The sequence below is a fragment of the Poecilia reticulata genome, linkage group LG21 (genome assembly GCF_000633615.1).
Source record: "Poecilia reticulata strain Guanapo linkage group LG21, Guppy_female_1.0+MT, whole genome shotgun sequence".
Lineage (NCBI taxonomy): Eukaryota > Metazoa > Chordata > Actinopteri > Cyprinodontiformes > Poeciliidae > Poecilia > Poecilia reticulata.
Genome location: NC_024351.1, coordinates 15,234,639 through 15,254,391, shown reverse-complemented (window position 1 = coordinate 15,254,391; position 19,753 = coordinate 15,234,639). Strand labels below are relative to the sequence as shown.

General features: G+C 38.4%; 1 protein-coding gene across 2 annotated transcripts in view; it reads left to right on the top strand.

The window, feature by feature from the left end:
• itpkb (inositol-trisphosphate 3-kinase B) overlaps positions 1 to 19,753 on the top strand; it is a 30,448-nt gene that overhangs the window by 1,003 nt on the left and 9,692 nt on the right. The window contains exons 2-5 of one of the 2 annotated variants that reach the window (XM_008398444.2): positions 4,559 to 4,763; positions 4,939 to 5,089; positions 6,259 to 6,537; positions 7,280 to 8,272. In XM_008398444.2, coding sequence (XP_008396666.1) covers positions 4,717 to 4,763; positions 4,939 to 5,089; positions 6,259 to 6,537; positions 7,280 to 8,272 — 1,470 coding nt within the window. In that variant the 5' untranslated portion in view covers positions 4,559 to 4,716. Of the gene's footprint in view, positions 1 to 4,555; positions 4,764 to 4,938; positions 5,090 to 6,258; positions 6,538 to 7,279; positions 8,273 to 19,753 lie in introns of both variants that reach the window. The other variant, XM_008398443.2, reaches the window with a different exon arrangement.

Genomic DNA, 19,753 nt, shown 5'->3' with positions numbered 1-19,753 from the left:
TATATATTCCATCCTCATGAAATGCAGCATAAGATGCAGTTTAAGTTGACATATTTCTTATTGTATGTAATATAAGTACTAAGTATTTTTTTTCTAAATTTTATACTTGAATATTTTAACCTATCACTCATAATGAAAAAGAAAATGCATTCAGTAAGTACTTTTTTCTATTAAACTGATGATAAAATAGTGTACATTTTGCAAAGTAGGTTTCTGGAAGATTTATCCTCTGTTAGCATTTAAAATAATAATAATAAAATAAATATAAGCACATGAATGCTTTTCATTTTAGAAGAAAATAAACTTAAATATTACTGTTTATTAATATGATTATTATTCCACAAGTATACGTCAAATTGTTTTGCATTCGAACTCAAACCCTTTTCTCGTGAGCTTTAGATGACAGGATGACAGGATTAGAGGGAAATGAGGACGAAATTAATGATGGATTTTGTTTTCTTTTTGTAATATTTATGTGCTAATTACAGTGCAAGGTAAATTGAGTGCACCAAGTTAAATATTTGTTCAACTGATACAAATTAAGAAATACAGATGCACCACCAACCTATGCATGAGTTTAATACAAATTAGAGAGGATGATGCTACTGTAATTCATTCGTTGCAGGTTGGATTCAAATGACCTATATCAAAAAAACCTGCAACCTCTTTTCTTTCTTCTTTTTTTTAAATTACATGTAGTAGTCCTCCAAGTTAAAAATCAGTTTTATGATCAGAAAGTATCAGCCTGTATAGGCCAGGAAAAGCCTGATTGGTTCATCTCTACTAATAAGCACTCGTCAAAGTCACCAATAAAACGCCCACAAACAAAACGCATGAAACGGAGTTGGTGTGAAAGCGTTACACAGCAGATAAATGCATGCTGTCTCCCCGCTGCTGTCCTTACTGCACTTTTTAAAAACCTCTCCACCAGCTGATTGTTATATGCATAACTTGCCCACTTGTGTAGGCAAGCGAACGGTTTGGAGTCTCAACGTGGTCCCACTCACTCTGACGAGCAAGGCCGAGCTGAAGCACAAATGACACTGAAGGGCCTGACTGAGATGCACTAAAGTTAGCACAGGTCTGCCTGTGACCTTGAAGCTTGACTCATCTGTGCGATGTTAAAGGCATGGCCCGGGTATTTGTTTGCCTTTCTGTTTAATCGCTGTTGCCGTTGGACCTTTGCCAGCGCGATAAAAGAAAACGCTCAGATCGCAACAGGATTTGCATGTTTTTGTGTCGGCATAATGAAGTTGTGACTGATGGATCAAAATACATGGCGCTGTCTCTTTTAAAGTCTTTGTCCCTTCGTTCCTGTATACAAAAAATTTAAGTTGTAGTGAATTCAAGAGGTTGTTGGTACCCTCTGATTTCATCCAGTACATCTCTGGATGGGTGATTGACTGCTGAGTCAAAGCAAAGGTTGGATTTGGGTTTTAGGTGCTCAATGTTGTTTTTTTTTTGTGAGAAATTTGGTTACAAAAAAAAAAGACTAAGCTTTTCTCTAGACTGCAAAGACCACGTGCCCCACACAGTGTGAAATTGGTCCTTGGTGCCCAGTGCTGCTTCATTACACTCCCTCTGTTTGACAGAAAGTAAATCTGCTCCTTCTGCATGAGGGGTTCAGAACAGACAACAGAACCAAAATAACTCTTACACACCTCTCTTTCCATCTTCTCACTCTCACTCATTCTTTTTTATTTACTTGTTTTCACTAACACTTTATAACCATTCGCACAAACGAAGCCAAAATGTATTACGTTGTGTGTGATGTTAAAGAAGAGGAAGAAAGAAAGAAAAAAAGCAGCGGTGATGGTTATTGAGCCACTTTCTAGTCAAGAGGGGCCCTATCAGATCGCCTTTTCAGTTTCTTTCTAAGTGCGTCACTACCCAATAAGGAAATCCCATATTTACCCCATGGTTCGTGACCTGATGTTTTTACTTATCTGGAATCAAAACGTATTATTGAGGCTGCTTTCCGTCAGCTCTGCGCATGACAAGAAGAACTGGTTGCTTCAGTGAGCCGCCGAGAACCAGAATGCAAAAGATTCGAAAAAAGCTCTTGATTTGCAGAGATAACGGCTTCTTCAGTTTAGTTTCTCTGAGTGCACCGACAAATAAAGCAGAGTGGAAAAATAGATGGCGGTGTGATTAAAGTCTTGATAAAACGTTGACTGTAGAAAGAAATATCCTTGAAACCAGTGTTTTCGAACACAAAGACTTACTACTCGGCAGAAACAGTTAATCATAATCACTCATCTGCCAGATACTGTGGATGTTTTAGTGCTTCACTGATGTGCTCTTGAGTTGAAGCATGATATCTCTCTAACAAGTAGCTGGCAAATAAGGCGAAGCAGTGAGCAGGTTTTCTGCAGCTGACCATCTGCGCATGGAATGCCAGTCTTCAACTCGTGTTGCTCAGTCAAGCTGATTTGCATAGCTTGTTTCACAGCGGGATATGATAAAACAAGCTATTATGCCGTGTTTAAACTGACCAGTGCAGAACTAAAACTGTAGTGTGCCACAGTTCACCTCTAATTGGGGTTAACTCATGTCTTACTTTGGTTGCAAAAGAGCAGAGGTTGATAAATTGCTTAAAAAGAAAAACACAAAAAACAAAACTACACAAAATTTTAGTCTGTGGGATTTTTGTTAAAGAAGTGTTGCTTTTGTTAGTTTTTCCGGGTCTATGTCTGCGTCACTGCATCTTTAGGGAGTCCTTTGCTCTCGTTTTTTTCTTCCTCTCTCTTCGTCATTGCAGCAACTTTTCCTACGATACTTTAAAGCAGCTAAGAAGTTGTAAAAGAGCAAAACATCTGATTCTCTGTTGTAATTTGGAAAATCGTGGTATTCATATAAAAACAAAACTATGAATGCCATAAAAACTAATGCACACTTTGCTTTAGCTTTCAAAACTATGAAAACGTCTGACATCTTTTGATTTAAACTGTTATTCTTACTTCTGCTAAAATTAGGTATATGATGCTTAGTGATCCATCAATTGAGCTTTTCCCGTCTGATACTGATAGCTGGTTTTCTTGACTGCTGACCTGTAACACAAATACAACAAAAAAGTGCTTTGCACTTTGTTTTCTTTCTTTGCTTTTTTTTTTTTTAAAGATACAAATACATGTGTCAAAGCGTGAGCTGTTTGTTGATGAATTTATGCAAAGAAATTACTGGGTGTTTTTGGTTTTGATGCATTTATTGAATAAGAAAAAAAAAATTTGATCAGTGATCAAAATTAGCCGTTTTTTGTTTTCTTTCAGTCATCTTACCGGTTTTATTGTCATTCAAATGATTTAATTTTAAGAGTATTCACTTAAACATATCTGTTTTTTAGTAAGAGTATTATCCGTAACATTTGTTTACTTTTCTCCAACTCTGATACTCACTCTTAAGTAAGAATAAGCATCTGTTAAATTTACTTGTAGTTTCCTATTGCACATAATATTAATGTTTTTCTTTTCTGTTCTGTAGACATTTAAAAGGTTCATATTAGCTTGTTATTTAGTCAGGTTATCTGCTCAGGTAGCCAAGTGGTAGCTAATTGCTTAGCAAACATGCTACTTCTGTTGTTGCCTTAAAAGGAGTGATGAACACTTTTTTTCATCTCCAGTCTTGTGCTGCACAATATATTGTGAATATCTTCATCACAATACCATTTTCTGTAAGAGTTGTGCTGCAAAAGTGTGTTTGTTATTATAATTGTTGGCTGATATATTCAAAGTGTTATGATCTTGCAGTTTTAAATGTGATGTGATAATTAGTTAGTTGGAGACAGTTTCACAGCAACAGATGGAACCACATGACTTTCCTGAAAATCCTGAAGGTCAAAGAGTGACTGAAGTCTAGATAAGAAAGAGAGGCAAGATGAAAATGGGCATCTTTTGTGCTGAATATCGCCAGCGCAATATTTAATAATATTTAATTGCAAGATTTTCTAATATTGTACAACCTTTCTAAGTGGAAAACAAAAGCATTTTCTTGTTTTAGCCAGCTGACCAACAGTGCAGAGCAATCGTTGGGGGAGGGGCAATTCCAAACAGTCAAAAAACTAACTTCAGCATTTTTTCTGATACTTTATTTTTAGTATTTTAATCCATTGGGATAGAATGAAGGAAACATTTTGTGGTTTTGTAACTTTAGGATATATTGATAGCGACAAATAACTCGTCAGTAATAGTTTTCACATTTTCTTTTTTTTATTGATGGAAGGACAATTTGTCCTTGTGCAGAAGTAAAAGACGTTTTGTGCTGTAGAATTTGTTTCCTGATTAAACTCTGTCTGCTCCTTAAATTCCCCTTCTCTCTATTCAATTTATTAATTTACAGATTAAATAACGTGATTCAATTTTTGAACAACAGCATCACATGAATAATGTTTTTAATTTGTGACGCACTTCCCAATGACTCCCACTACTTAAAAATCTCGCAGCCGGTATCAATCGCTTGCAAACAGAACTTTTATAGAGACACTTGCTTCAGGTGGAAATATTTGCAAGAAGTAAACAGCACATAGTAAACTCATCTGGCTTTTTCTCTTTGTTTTCAGCAGTGGGGACCTGTTTTCCTGCTGCCGATCTTCTGTTGCTGCTTCTTCGTGGATGCAGACAAAACCCTGAGAGCTGTTTGGCGCGGCAGGCATCCCTGCAGCTTCAGGGGACTTTGTCAGATGTGTACCCAGCACACAAAGCCCCTGGCCTGGCCGTGGGGATGGCAGCCTCTGCCTTGAACCTGAACGGCCTTGGAGTCATGAACAGGTACAAGGACTTTGATAAAAATCAGTTATTTCTACAAGTTTTGTTACTATGCTAAGTAGGAAACTGTTAGACCAAAGTGGTGAGATTGATCTTACTTATTGAAAGTGTGTTTTTTTTTTTGATAGTGTCTCCGCATGATGTTCGTTAATGACGCATGTTTCCCTCCTCTCTGCAGTAGCAACCAGTTTCACTCCCAGCCAGGGTCCTCCAACGCCACCTCTCGATCAAACACCAGCCCAGTGGGCCGACCTGTGTTGCCGGTTCCGGATCGGAGCACCTACTGTCCGTTACTGGGGGGAAGCCTCTACAGTCCAACGAGTCCTAAGGTAGCAACAGCACCATGTTCAGCCAATCTGGAGACATTTCTTTATATTTCCAACCAGCTCCTCTGAAGTGAATTTAGAGACATATGCTGTTAACTTTAGAAAGAGAGTGGACCACCATATTGTGTATGTATCTGGGGTCTTTGGATTACTTCTAGTCTTCAAGTGACTTTTAAACTTTGGTGTTTGTGACTCGGTGGAGACAATGGTGTGTGGTTTTGTTAGCTTGCCTTTAGATTTAAAACCTTATGGTATTACGTCTTTTGGGCTAAGGGTGGACAATTGATTCTGTTCAGTTTCTTATTAAAGTTTAATTTTGCCTGATAAAAAACTCCTCTATAATAACTTAGAAAAAGTTTTCCTATCTTCATAATACATCTATAAAATAACATGCAGCAGAAGTAGAATGGTATATATTAAGGAGATATTATGTCTGCAAGAATAAGAAGAGACAAAGTGTAGCAAAGTTTCGGGGCAACTTAAGAATACTTTCTTTTGGCTTTTCAGAAACAGAGTCAGGGTCACAAACCACAAACTGAAGTTTTTGAAACCTGCGTAGAATTATTTAAGTTTGGCCGGTCCAAAAAGCAGTGTTTTGATAAATCTTTCTTCAACTCGGCACCTTTAATAAGAAAATACTTGCTATCATCTTTGATTGTGTCGAAAATTATTTCAAGGCATTGTATTCTTTCTTATGCACAGCAATTTATTTTATTGTTAATTTACTCTGAATTTATGCAAAATCAGTATGTGTTCACCATTTTGTAAAAATAAATCATTTTAAGTATTTTTTTTTCCATATAGCGCCACAGCAGCACTTTTGTTTTAATCCTGGATGGAAATATTCTTTGGATTTGGTGTCTGGCTAAAGGCGCTAACTCCACCTTCACAAGAGATGTGATGGTGTTTTTATATCATAAGATCTGGTTTCAACCTTAATTTCTGAATTATAAAAATAATATAGTTATTTACAAAAAATAATACCTGCTCTGCAAAGCACATAATAGTTAAAACTATTTCCAACCCTGGAGTTTCCCTCCCTGGAGTTTAGCTCAGAAGTCAAAGCTAAACAGCTGCAAAATGAATAAATCTGTCATAAATGCGTCAAAATAACTCCACATTATTGTGAATTATTAATGGTGGCTGCTGACGTCCTGTCTTCCTTCCCCTAGACGAGCCCCCGATCTCTTAGCCAAGCCTTTGTCTTTCCCCCTCCTCCAAATTTGCTCTCCCCCTTCGACACAACTCGCCCTCGCTCCCCCTCGCCGCGAAGCCCGGAGCGCCTGGGAGTCAATGTGGGCCAGCGCATCCGACGCCTGAGCGGTGAAGACAGAGGGGAGGGAGACGGGCAGGAGGAGACGGGAGGAGGGACGAGAGGCGGCGAGGCGCGAGACGAGAGGAAACGCCAGGAACATCTGCTCCGGATCCACAGAGAGCTGCAAAACGTTGAGGTGATTTTATCTACTTTGTAAAAGACATTTACCTTTATATAGTCATCTGTGCAACTCTTTATTTACATCTGATTATGCAAAGATTTTCAGTAACGGAGGAGAACTCAGAGGAATTTACTTCTTTATTTTTTTAAGTTGATTGCATAACAGTGTTTGTAAGAGCTTTGTAGCAAAATATGCTCCATTTTCCAAAATGATTAAACTTTCCTTAAGGGAGTAAAGTTATTTTTTAAGAACTGTTGGGTTAAGGTTTGTTAAATATGTAATTTTATTCTCTATTTATTGGAAAAGAAATTTGCTAATTGTGGTGTCTTTACTTTCTGAGTCTTTCTACTTTCCCATTATATTGCTGGAAAAATATAATTTAAACTGATATTTTAACATACTTAGCCTAAACAATTAAAAGGTTTTTGAAAAGTTGCATTAAGTATAAAACTAACATTTACTGCATGCGTATGTCCTTAACTTGGCTTGAAATGCTTAGTTTTATTTTGAATAGTGCTGTCTTTACCTGTCCACTCTATAGTGGGAAAATGTCCCATGATCTCAGTTTATATGCAGCATCATCCCATCAGGTCATACAGACAAATTCCTGTTGATGTAGAAATTAGTGAGCCGTTGTGATTCCAAATACAATTTGTTTGCTTATATTTATACTGGATTTATTGTTAGACAATGAAAAATGATTGGAATCGTAATAAATGTTCAAAACAAATACTCCTTTATTATTCCTGCCTTTTAGGTCAGGGGAAAAGTGGGCATCTTCGAGGCCCACATTTCCGGGATCCGCGCCCAGGTTCTCAACAGTGAACTCCAGCGCAGTCCTCGGACGACAAGACGAGCGACTAGCCAGTCCTCTTCGCCTCCCAGCCAAGGAAACACACTTCTCGAAAATCCAATGACCCACCCACAAGTGACTAAAGTACCTTGTGTCGCCCAAAATGGCAGAGAGGTGGAGGAAGGGATGACGGAAAGACTAAAGAAGGAAGGTGGAATGGATGATGGCGAGAAGAACAGCAATGCTGTAAAGTCAAACACAGAGAACAAGACACTGATTGATCAAAATGACTGCCATTCACAAACATTACAAACAACGTTACATAATCCTTATGGGGATAAACGGATTATTTGTTGTTCGCCTGAAACGTCAGAAAAGCATTCAGCTACAGATGAGGAGAGTAAGGAAAAACTGAGAGAAAGGGAGGAGGAAAAAGTTAGAAAGGAGGTAGAAAAGAGAGAAATGGAGCGAGACGAGAGAGAACGGACAAACAGAGAAAATAAAGATGAGCAGGAGGATCAGTGGGATTCAAAAGTGCTGATTCAGACCGAAGGAAAAAGGTTTATCGATATCTCCGAAGCCCCTGCTTTATCTCAAGGACATAACAGTAATAACGTGAAGCTGAGTTCGCTGAACACACCTGATCAAACGTCCGACCATTTATCCTCCTTGCTCCCCTCCATCCCTGCAGTCATAATCACCGACCACGGTTTGGATAGCTGGTCTCAAACTACCGACGGCTCTGGCTCGGAGTGGGGACTGTCGCGGTCCCCGAGCCCCAGCTCCAGTCCTGTTCCATACTCCTCGTCTCGCCCTCTCAGAAAGCTGTCCTCCTCCTCCGCCTCCTCAGCCGGGTTCTCCTCGTCTTGGGAAGAGTCGGAAGACGATATTTCCAGTGACACAGAGAAGGGAGACAATCTCCTGAATCCTGCACATCTCAGCTCTAAGCAGAAGGCGGTGAGTCGACCCAAAATCTGTTTTTGTTTTTGTTTTTGTTTTTGTCTTTGTCGGCTTGAACAAAAAGCTTGTCATTTACATAGTTCCTTAAGGATTTCTTTTATTTTCATGAGAACAATGAGCTATTTTTGATTGCACTTTAAATTTCATAAAAAGATTAACTCTGTTGTATTGAGTTGTTTTTTTAGATCAGAGTAGCATATCTTATCTCTAATTTCTCTTAATAATGACTTAAGCAGAGGTATATTGCTATATTACTTTATGGTTTAAGTGTTGTATCTCTGTTTATTGAGGGATTACTTTCTGTATTCCCATCTGCAGGATTCAAAGTTTTGCAGCCAGGTTTCTAACTGACCCAGAACAGAGACAGCTGCATAGTAGAAAAACACATTTACCCGGTGAAATAAGTGGAAGATCTTTAGTTGATTCCACAGTGGAGGACAATATTGGTTAAATGGATAATAGCTATACAATATTAGCAGCTATTGATAAACAGTGTTAAAGTCTTTGTGCTTCTGGTTCTTTGCAAACTTAGGCCCCAGATTGCAACTCATGTCTCTAGCTATTATAAAAAATAAAAGGATTTGTATCTTAGTAACATGGTTTTGTTGAAAAAGTTGCATCTGGCCACATCTGCTTTGGCTTTAACATCTTTATGCCCCCCTAGGATATTTTCTGCTGCATTAAGCAAAATGAGTGACACCAGTTATATTACTGGCATAAAGATTACATAAAGCATTTTATTTATATATTTAGCCACTATTTATTGCAGTATGTGCAGTATTCATATTTGCCCAGTGATATTATGAGAATAGTAAATTTGCAATATATTGTACTGCCACTTAATGCGCTATTATTGGATGTGACATTTAATTATCTGATCTTCCTGGGTGAGTAGAAGTGCGAAATCGACATTCGACAAATTATGCATTTGGTAAACTTCCACTGAATGCTTTTTGGAGCTTTTCTTAGGCGCAGATATTCGTGACAAAGTGGTTGAATCAACCCAGAAGGCAGAAACAGTGAAAATTATTATTACTGCAGTTATTTAGCAGCGTGTCTATTCATGTTCATAGTTCACAGGTCACAGTTCCAATATTAACAGGTCCACATTGACTTATTATTTGTACTTCATTTCATTATTGACCGACTAGCATACTGAATTTGTCGGTGCCTAACATTTGCAACCCTCCTTAAATGTGTTTTGTTCTTCCTTTGCTCACATAAATAGTGTTTACTAATGGTGAAACTACCAAAAAAGTTGCTCATATTCACATATAAGCAAAATGAGTAAAATACTTAGTGAAAAAAGGCTTATTTAAAAGATGATCCTATTAACACTCACCTTTTTTGCTCTTTCAATTTATTGCATGGTCAAAAACACGCAGTAATAATGAATTGCTCCCAGATACTAAAAGTTGAAGTTACCTTGGACAAAAGGTCAAAAATACTTACATCAGTTGTTTTTACGATTGTATGGACGTAAAATTAAAATACGTCAAAGTGGATTATGCATAATTGTGATCATAAAGGCATTAAAATCTTCTTTTTTTAAAATAAAATCCTGGTTCATTCTAAACTTCTTTAGCTGAGAAAAATTGCAATTATGTAAAAATCTGACATCACTGGCGCTGTTACTTCTGCTACTTCTGAAAAGTTTACCATATCTCCTGCCAAAAAATAATACAATTACGGTGAAAAACACACACAAAAAAAGCAAAACGCAGTTGATTAGTTTGAATGGTTGCCATTAGTTCAAATTATTACGTTCGGATGAAGGCTTTAGAGTCAAGTTGAACGCAAGAAAAGAGACGGGCCACATATATCGGGTCGTTTTAAAAATGGTACAATAAACTACGTGGAGTTTGTCATGTAAGAACAAGCACCGTTCATTTCAAAGTCCTCATAAAACTTGAGCTTCGCTCATGAACGTGTTCATGCACAACACTGCTAAATAGTAATTGTGGCTGTATCTTCTTTTGGAAGTGTAATTAGCAAAAGTGCGATCGTCAGCCAAGTATTTATTACCGACTGTTGTTAATATTCACTTTGGATTCTTTGCATTTGACTGCAATGACAAAACTTTTTTTTTTTTTTAAATCTAGTTTTATTTTACTTAACATAACATAATGGCATGGCTTTTTAATGCAGTTTAATCTCCGCTAGCTTGTCTGACTGCTGTGACAGGAAGCGCTTGTTTGGTTTTATTCTTCTGACTTTGGCTAAAGGGTCTCAAAGGCTGCTGGATGGATTACTGGGATGTCTTTATAGTTATTTCCTCTTTCCACCCAATGGCTTTTATTAACTTTGATGATCCCCAATCCCAACTGGGAGCTCATAGCACGTGTTTGTCACATTACTTTGTTTGTAGAAAACCATTCTTTAACTCGTCTCTGTATAGAACGTTTTCTACACGAAGCTGTTTAACGAAAGTACTGAAAGGAGCCATTAAAGCACCAAACCTGTTTTATTGTCTAAAATATTTTCACTGAGATTCTTGGAAGTGCATTTGGTTCTTTTTATTTCCTGGAAAGACTTTGCCCTGGCTTTTTTGTATTTACCTTGTCTATGTGTTTATTGCAACAGGGTGGTATGTCACACGCTGAATGAAAAGAAGGTACTATCGGTAGCGCATAATCGGCTTACACAACATCCGCATTTATTCACAAACAGAACTTACAGGTTTTAGTGGGGGCAGAGAATTTAGTCAACATAAATTATCTCAGTTCATAAGTGATTTACCCATCACACCATGCAGGTAAATTGTCTGAATCGCTCTGGATTCAGGTGCTGTAAAATCAAATTTTACATGTAAGAGAGAATGGGAAGCTTCTCTTTTAGTATTTTGCTTCAGGAATCCCTCTTTATGCCCCTTGCTGATGTTCCTGAATATGCCTCTGCATGTTTCTGGATGCTTTTCTGTCAAATTGCCGTAAGCCCTCCACTTGAGTTACCTCAACACTAGCCGTGTTCTTGCTAATGTGTAGTTCTGAAGCTGTGTGAGATTGTGCGTGTTACAAAACAAGGTGAAGGCATGAGAAACTGCATTAAGCCTCCTTGAATGTCGATGCTGCTAAAAGCCAGGCCCTTTTCGGGTTCGAAGTGTGTGTGTAAGCATGTGGGTGGCAGCTTTTTACGAAATCATTTGACTTTCTATTGAAAGGAAGGATTGTGGGACTGATTTCGCATTGTTTTAAAACTTCCTCCCTTATAAGTGACCTTTTTTTGCAGACTCTCAGTAAGGTCTTTTTAATAGAAGTTTGCTGAAAGATTGCACTTGCAACCAACCTCTCCACTTGCCCTGCTGTTGTATAAATCATTTGTTTAAACGAATTTGGCTTAAAGATTTGAATAGGGTTTGTATTGTCTTTTGCATATTTCCATTCATTGTTGTTTTTGTTTTTTTTCTGTTTGTCCGGATAAAGATAGAAGCCAAAGCTCTCGGTACAATTTGCAAGCAACATATATGCACATCATGACATTGTCAAACGTGTAGCTTGATTTTGTCTTTAGCTTGTTACAGTTCCTGATCCGTCCTTTAAGGAAATCTGATGTATGTGTGCAAGAGGCAAACGTGCAGAAACACATAAAGCATGCTTGCTCGTGTAGGAGGTATGTGGGAGAGAGGAGAGGGACAGAGAGAGGAGGAGTGATACAAACACGGTGGAACCGAATAAGAATTTAGCTGCTACAAACACCAACAAGGAAATAAATCCATTTTCATAGTATTTAGTCTGCAGAAAAGACAAAGAAAAACTGAAAGTGGCTCTTTAAAAGGTGTTTGTCATATCATTGAATGTTCCAGGAAATGCATAGATGTGTTAACGTGGCTCTGACACAGCTATTAATGCCAGAGCGTGAATCAAACAAGGGCTAGAAAAAGGAATTTTTATTGCATGCTTGGTGTAAAAAAAATGCAAATGTGAGACACATCCAAACCCATTATTTCACAGTTATGAGTTGATCCTTTTGCTCTGCTTTGCTGTCCATTTGTTTTATACATTTTTGCAAACAACTGTTTGTTTAATAAAGACATTTCTGAGTGACATTAAATGCTAACTTTGTAGAGCGTTCTGACAACAAAGATGAATTGAAAAAATTTTTTTTTCCCCGACAGAAGGTACACATAGAGACATTTGGTAGATATTTTAACTCTCTCACATCTCTCCTAAAATACAAGTCACTTAGAAATGTGCTGGCAGTTTTTTTCCTGTTCTGATAATGTTTGCAGCAGAAAGACACCTGTCACAGATTGGCATCAGTGTTTCAGTTTAGCTCTGTGGAGGAACGAGTGAAGCCTCGTCGAGATAATAGTTGTTTGTTGCAGCTGGGAAATGTCTTCAGGAAACAAAGCTACAAAAGAAAACGTCAAAGAAGCATCTGGATTAATAGGATACGTTTATCGTAACATTAAGGAGAATTTATTCAGGGCTTGTATGAAATGGTACATTTTCTGCTTTTACAGGAGATATAAAAACTTTTTCTTTTTTTAAATTAATTGACTACTAATTTTTAGTTGATTTGCCTTTAATGTTTTGCATATAATTTCCACATTTAGTATTTTTTTTTATCAAAAACTTTTCTATAAATATTAAACGCCTCACTCCACAAATGCGGTTTCTTTAACACGACTTAGACATTTAAAATCCTTTTTTTCTTCAAATTTGACATCAACTAGGACTTGAAATTATATCTATTCATGTAATAATATGTCAGCTAAAAAAAGAAATTAGTCAGGAATTAGAAAACAGTTGTTTTTTCCACTTACGCTCAAGTGGAGCAATTAGTTTGGCAAACTGTCTTTGAGAGAAAAAAATAGTACAAGTTTAGTTCGAGATATAAACATTATTACGTTTTTTCAAAAATGTAAGTGTGTTGGGGAAATTTGCAGAATTTGTTCTTGTTAAGAACAACTTACTTCACTTAGAAAATGTATTTATAGTTTTCTTTTTCTCTCCCAAATCCTATTTTGCAGGTTTCCATTTCAATTCTTTATCACTTCAAGGCAGTTTTTCCACTTAAAATGTTCAGTTACATAATAATTTTGGTTAAGTCTAGTCATTTCTGACTAGTTTTTATTAAAAAATGTAGCTCAAATGTATTTTATATGAGAGTAAAACGGAAAGAGTATAGACTATTTTTTCAAATAAAACCTCAGTTGTCATTAGTTTAATATTGACACTATATTTTCTACATAGATGTGAGTGTGTCACATTTAATCAACTAGTAGCATTTGGACAATTAGTGAACCCAGCTGTGCAGTTCCTGCAGGACAGCATTCCTAACCCAATCACACTCACATCTTGGTCCTGCTGGTTGCGTGGAAGAATTTGTTAAAATGCCATTGTAACGGCAGCAGCCTCCCTCTCTGTTTTTACACAGATAATTGATGTTTAGGCTTGTAACATATTTTAGTGCGTTGACAGTTCATTTTGAGTCAGACAAGTCATACAGACAGAGGTTGGAGTGCTAACTCAAAACTTTGCTTCTTGCTTTGAACGTTATAACTTTTATCGATTGGTGTTTTTGCTGTCCTCTGTGGACGAAGCCAGTTTGATCAACAAAATATTATGAATGTTTTCCTGCACAGGCTATGAATTAAAAAAAAAAAACAAGTTGTAGGAATGTGCTAAAGAAAACAATCGCAGTTTTTTGCCAACAGCGTCAAAGTCGTATGATCTTCCAATATTGTGTGAACCTAATTTTAGAAAGCGTGTTACCTTACAGCCAGTGTGAAACTGCTGTCTCTGATTCTTTTTCGTGGTCTGTCTCAGGACAAAGAATGCTATTTTGCTTTCTTCACCTTCCATTCGTGAGAATCTTTCCGTGCGTGAGATCTTTGTAAGCCACATGACACATCGTCCTACAAGAGCAAAAGTTTGTGGCACCTTCAGAACTCGGTTGTCCAGCAGTCGGTCTTCAGCGTCACTTTGTTTGTTAGCCGTGGAAGGACATTCATGAGGTTTGGCTCTCTTAAAGCTGCATACGTGATGGTCACGGGAAAAATGTAACTAAATATTTATTTGAATGCTAAATTAACTATAATAATTATTAATAATCATATATTTGTATTGGGATTATCAAGAATCCAATCGTTTTTTTAATGTAAAAAAAATATTGTTTAGGTCCTCACTTTGTCAGGGTTGAAATAAAACTCCTTCATCTTTCCGATCTTATACAGACTCAGTCAAGACTTTGAAGCTATTTTGGGCAGAAGCAGCAAAAAGGATGCACAGCAGGACATCTAGAAGCGAAGTGATACACGCATAGTGTTACAAAACCATATGTAGAGTTTGTAGAACACGGGATGCTTGAAAAGATTTCTATAAACTTTCAGGAGCTGAAATAGATGCGCCTGTTAAATACACAGATCGACTATATAAACAGGCTGGGCTTTTTGAAGCGAAGGCCACACCCGTCCTGCAGTAACCGTAAACCCAACACATCATCGGCACACCTTCTGCACACATTTCTCTACAAATTTAGTCAGTAAAATATCACACATTCATCAGCGTACACACACAGAAAGTGTAACCTGGCAAAGCTACACTCACATCCCCTTTTTCTGTGTCTCTGAAAAACGTGGTCACACGCTGACCCAAACCCAACATTGTCACCTTTCCGTGTTGATTTTATGCTTTTTCCTGCGAATTTAACCAAAATGAGAGATTTCTTTTGGCCGTACTTCGGTGAGGTGAGCAGCCATTTTTACTGTATGTCCAGCACTGTAAGTCAACTGAACTATCAGCACACACACACACACACACACACACACACACACACACACACACACACACACACACACACACACACACACACACAGTTTGTACTGCAGTGGAAAATCTTCACCGCCACAGCGCAAGTTGCCTAGCAGCCCTGTGACGTCAAACCGAGTTTCCCTCTCACAGCTGTGCAGAGTCTCTAAGTTTATGGGTGTGTGTTTAACCTAAGTGTGTGTTTGTTGCAGTGCCTACTTGGTTTACAATGCAAGGGGAACCACTGGTCAGTCCTTTATTTGGTGCTTTTTGTGCAAATTTGGAGAATGCAGCTGCATGCTTTATGCATAACATGAAGCAGTCGGGTCAAACTGCTGTCACTGGGTTTGGTGGCCTAGATGACAGGACGGCCTTTACTGGACCTGCAGCTCGGGGGAAACCCTGCTGGCCCTGACACACGGTTATGAGAAAACACTCATGCATGTGAGCCAGAGATCAATATGTAGGAGTATTAAATGCACTGACATTCCCTGACAAATTTGCAAAAGGACACCCTTGAATCACTTTGGCTTTTTTTTTTTTTTGCCTTGCAGAGTCAAGCCTAGATCGAAACTCAGATTGGCTCTTTAATGTTCCATAGTGACCTCAATTTGGAAAGAAGTCTTCTTATCTAACTGCAATGTTTAGTTACGACATAACTGAGCAGCAGCCACATTCAAAACATCTAACCTCCTTTCTACTGTAAGGTCTTTCTTTTCCCAGCTCACCAGCGCAGTCAGTATTTCAAAGCTGTTTCTCCACCTTGGTTACCGAAGGATTAATCATGCTCTCCCCAAGCATGTTGTTTAAACTGCGTCACCCTCACTGCAGCCTAATGGTGCCTGTGTGCTTGATTTTCTTTTTCTTCTTTGGCTTGTGAGTAAGTGTGTGTTTGTGTTGCGTTTGTGCGCCTCGTAGTCTAAACTTTTGCAGACTCAGACAGTTGCAGTATTTGTATCTGCAAGGGGACCTTGTGGTGAGAGATATCGAGCCTGTTGTTTCCTCAGAGTCTCTCCGTTTAAAACATCGGCGTGCATCAGTGTTTCCCCTGCTTGTGCACGTTACACATTAGTAACCCAGAGTTACCCTTTGCCCTGAGTGTCTTTTTTTAACCATTTGACACCCCTTTCCTGCACTACTTTCCGCATGCAAACAGTCGATATTGGGTGACATAACTGCAGTTTCTTTTCGTTGATAATTAAACATTATATTTCTATATATCTGTGCATATTTTTAAGATAACCATTTTGACATAAAACCAATGAATTTGTAGCTTCTACATGCAAATGCATGTAGCTGATGTGTTGAAAATCATGCATATTCTAGAGCCAGTAATGACCAGTGACCAGTAAATCCTCTCTTGCTTGGTTTTTTTTACTCTTTCCTCTATCTGCTGTTTACAGTGGGCAAGGCCAGTTTTTTTTTCTGCCTTATTTTGTTTGTAGTTAGCGGCGGATGTGGAAAATACTGTCGCTGAGGCAAGCGGCAACCCCCCCTTCCTCAACTTCCTGTCTGCAAGAAGTTCCTTCGCTTACAATTTCCTCTCTCTCTCTTCGACTCTCCCTCAATGGAAACTTTGCTGTTCTTCCTGCTATCCTCCTGTCACTCAGCCAGTCTGGGGACGGAGATAGAAGAAATCTTTCACCGAGCGGCCAAAGATGTGAGACAGACTAAAGCTGGCGGCAAAGGAGAGGAAAAAGGCTTTTGAGCCTTCAGCGACTTTCTAAAAGCAGTCTTACTTCTTTTTTTTCTTTCTTTTTTTTTTTTATAGACATGAAGAGACATGAGTATGCACACATAGCATTTTTTGGGGTAATTATACCCAGAAGAAACCCTCCTTCAACACTGTGGGCATATGAGGAGAGTAATTCAAACACTGATCTGACAGAACTTGAAGACTTTAAATCAAACACCATTAAAGACTTGTTGGATGTTTTTTTTTTTACAGTCAGAGGCCTCTCATTAAGTTTTAACAGATGTAATTAAGCTTCACTAGAAAAGCTCTTTTCTCTGGAAAACATCTTATCTAAACCCAGGATGGCAACCTGGCATCTTTCACTCATCTTATAGACAGTAATTTCTCAACGAAGTGGAAGCCAAGCGGAAAGAAATTTCTGTCCTGTTGGATCGCAAACACTTTGGGAAAATCCCAGGTTGCAAACAGGAAAGAGTAGTGTATATGTGGAAACAAATAGTATTAAGACATTGCACGCACTGAAAATAAGAAAATGCAGCTCCAACTTAAAAGCAAATGCATTAATTAATAAGTCATAAAATTATGTTTATCAAAGTTAATTTATTAAGTTGTGAAGGTAAACAAACATAATTAAGGTACATTTGATGAATTTCATTCTATTTCTTATGACCAACTAACAAATCTTTAAGTTAGAGCTTCATTTTTTTTTTTCAGTGCATCCAGAATCTGGGATTTACACCCATTTATCAAAACACCTCCACCTCTGTCAGATTGAATGGAGGGCTTCTCTAAACATTTATTTTCAAGTCTTATCCCACATTTTATTTTGGATTTAGTTTTGACCTTGACTGATCCACATGAACTCATGAGCATGCTTTGATCCAAACCGTTCCAATGCAGCTCCGACTGAACATGTAGAGCTGTTTTCTTGTTGAGAGATGAACCTTTACTCCACGTTTAAGTGCTTTGTGCCTCCAACTAGGTTTTCTTCCTCGACTGCATTATATTTTGCGCCACCGACCTTTACATCAACTCTGACCAGCTTCCCTGAGCTTACAGAAGGAAAAGTGCCGCCACCGTGTTTCGCTGTAAGACTGGTGCAGTCAGCACCTTCTTGCTGCAAGGCAGCAGTGCTGCCAGCTGCGTCGCCGTGCAGTCCACGTTGAAAAATTAATTTCCAAATATATTTTCTTGTTTTAAAAGTACAAAAGGATTGACGAGTATAGGCTGGAGGAAGTACAAGAGATAAAATTAAGTTCTGTTTAAGATGCGAATGGAATCATCATGTTACATCAGTTTCCTAATTCAACAACAACAACCTGCAGTTTATTTAGTTACACGTCTTTAAGAATTGCTGACAGAAACAGGAAGTAATACAGTCAATAGAATTTGTTATATTTAGTCGAATTGTCACAAAATGTAGATAAACTGGACAGTGCCTTTGATTGCTTAGGTGCATTGTGAGTTTAAGTAATTAAAATTCACATGAAGTCTGCGATAAAGTGCTGAGTAGGTTGCCATAGAGTGTGGGCAATGCTGGTTTGAATGCTTCCTTTTGTTTATGTTAGCCATTGTTGTGGTTTTCTTGTCATCAATCTTTTATTCACCCACAAAAAAAAATAATAGTAAAAAAAACCAAAAAAAAAAACCTCTTAACTGCTTTCAAATATGAAACATATCTCAGAGGAATTTGCTTGACTTCTAATTAAATCTAGATTACTTTGCATTCTCAGACTCACACACACTTTGCTCCATCTGTTTTTCAATCGTCGGGGACCTGTGTGGAGATTTGCATGCCCAGATTATGTTTACCCTCTGTTTTGCCAATCAAATGATCCCGCAGTTGTTTGTGCCTGCGAGCAGTCAGACACACACAGGTGTAAATGTCACTGAGGTCGGGAGAGATGCGCCCGAGGAGCCGGGTTTTCCAGCTGTGAGAGGAGCGCGGGCCGGTCAGGTCGTCATTTCTGTCAGGTTACCTGGTTGACTGGCAGCCCATCTGTCACGATGTGGTCTGCATGGCTGTGCTCACTGTGGAGTGTTGTGGCATCACTCGTAGCCATCTTCATCATCACCGTCATCCACCGACGCAGCAGGCCTCAGGTAACCCACGCAGGAGATTTTTCAACTCAGATTCACACCTACTGAAAGATTCGCGTTCGACAAACTAGAACTAGCAAGACTTTACTGGGAAGTGGTGATTCCAGGTGGAATATTTGATGATTGAGTTCCTTTTTCATTTATGAAAACCGCTGAAGAATTTTTCTGCGACGTGCACATAGTGACCATGTTGGGTGTTGCTCTGTTAAGCTGGTGCAGACTCTTGCCTTGCATGCTAAAAAGTATGACAGAACTCACAGAGGAAGCGCAAACTTCAGCCAGTAGCCACCGCTCTTTTCCTTCCTGCTCATTGGCTAAACAAGTTGACAAAATTGAGCTTTATGAGTGTTTAGAAAACAAAAACAAATACTTCAGCTGATAACGGAATGTTTTAGCCATTTTGTTTAATTTCCAGCCTTAATTACTGGATAGCACAAGTAAACGACGCAATTTCCTGCCTCCAGGATGCCATAATTTTCCCTTTAAACAACCCGCTCTCCTTTGATTTATTTGATTTTTTTTTCTTGTTAAATATGAAAGAAAACATTCTCTGTTTATTGGACCTCTCGAACTGAGAAAAGTTTAGACTTTCTGCTCAGGGACCCATTTCAGATGACCTCACTCTTAATGAGTTTCCATCATGTGATTTCTGTAAACGTCAGGGCTTGGGTGTCTTTTTGCTGCTTGAGTTTTTTCCTAACCCCTTCACTGGTCCAGAGAAGAAAAAAAACATCACGTGACTTCTGAATGCTTTGAATGAACGTGTGTGGACACGTTTAACCATAGATAGTCATAGTAACAGCTGATGAATTTTCTTCAGGTTCAGATTATTGGACTTGGGTTAAATGTCTCCTTCTATGGTCCGCTCCTCTCTTATCTTATCCCTCTTCTCCTCATTTCTCCTCCTGCTGCTCTTCTTCTCTCCCCCCC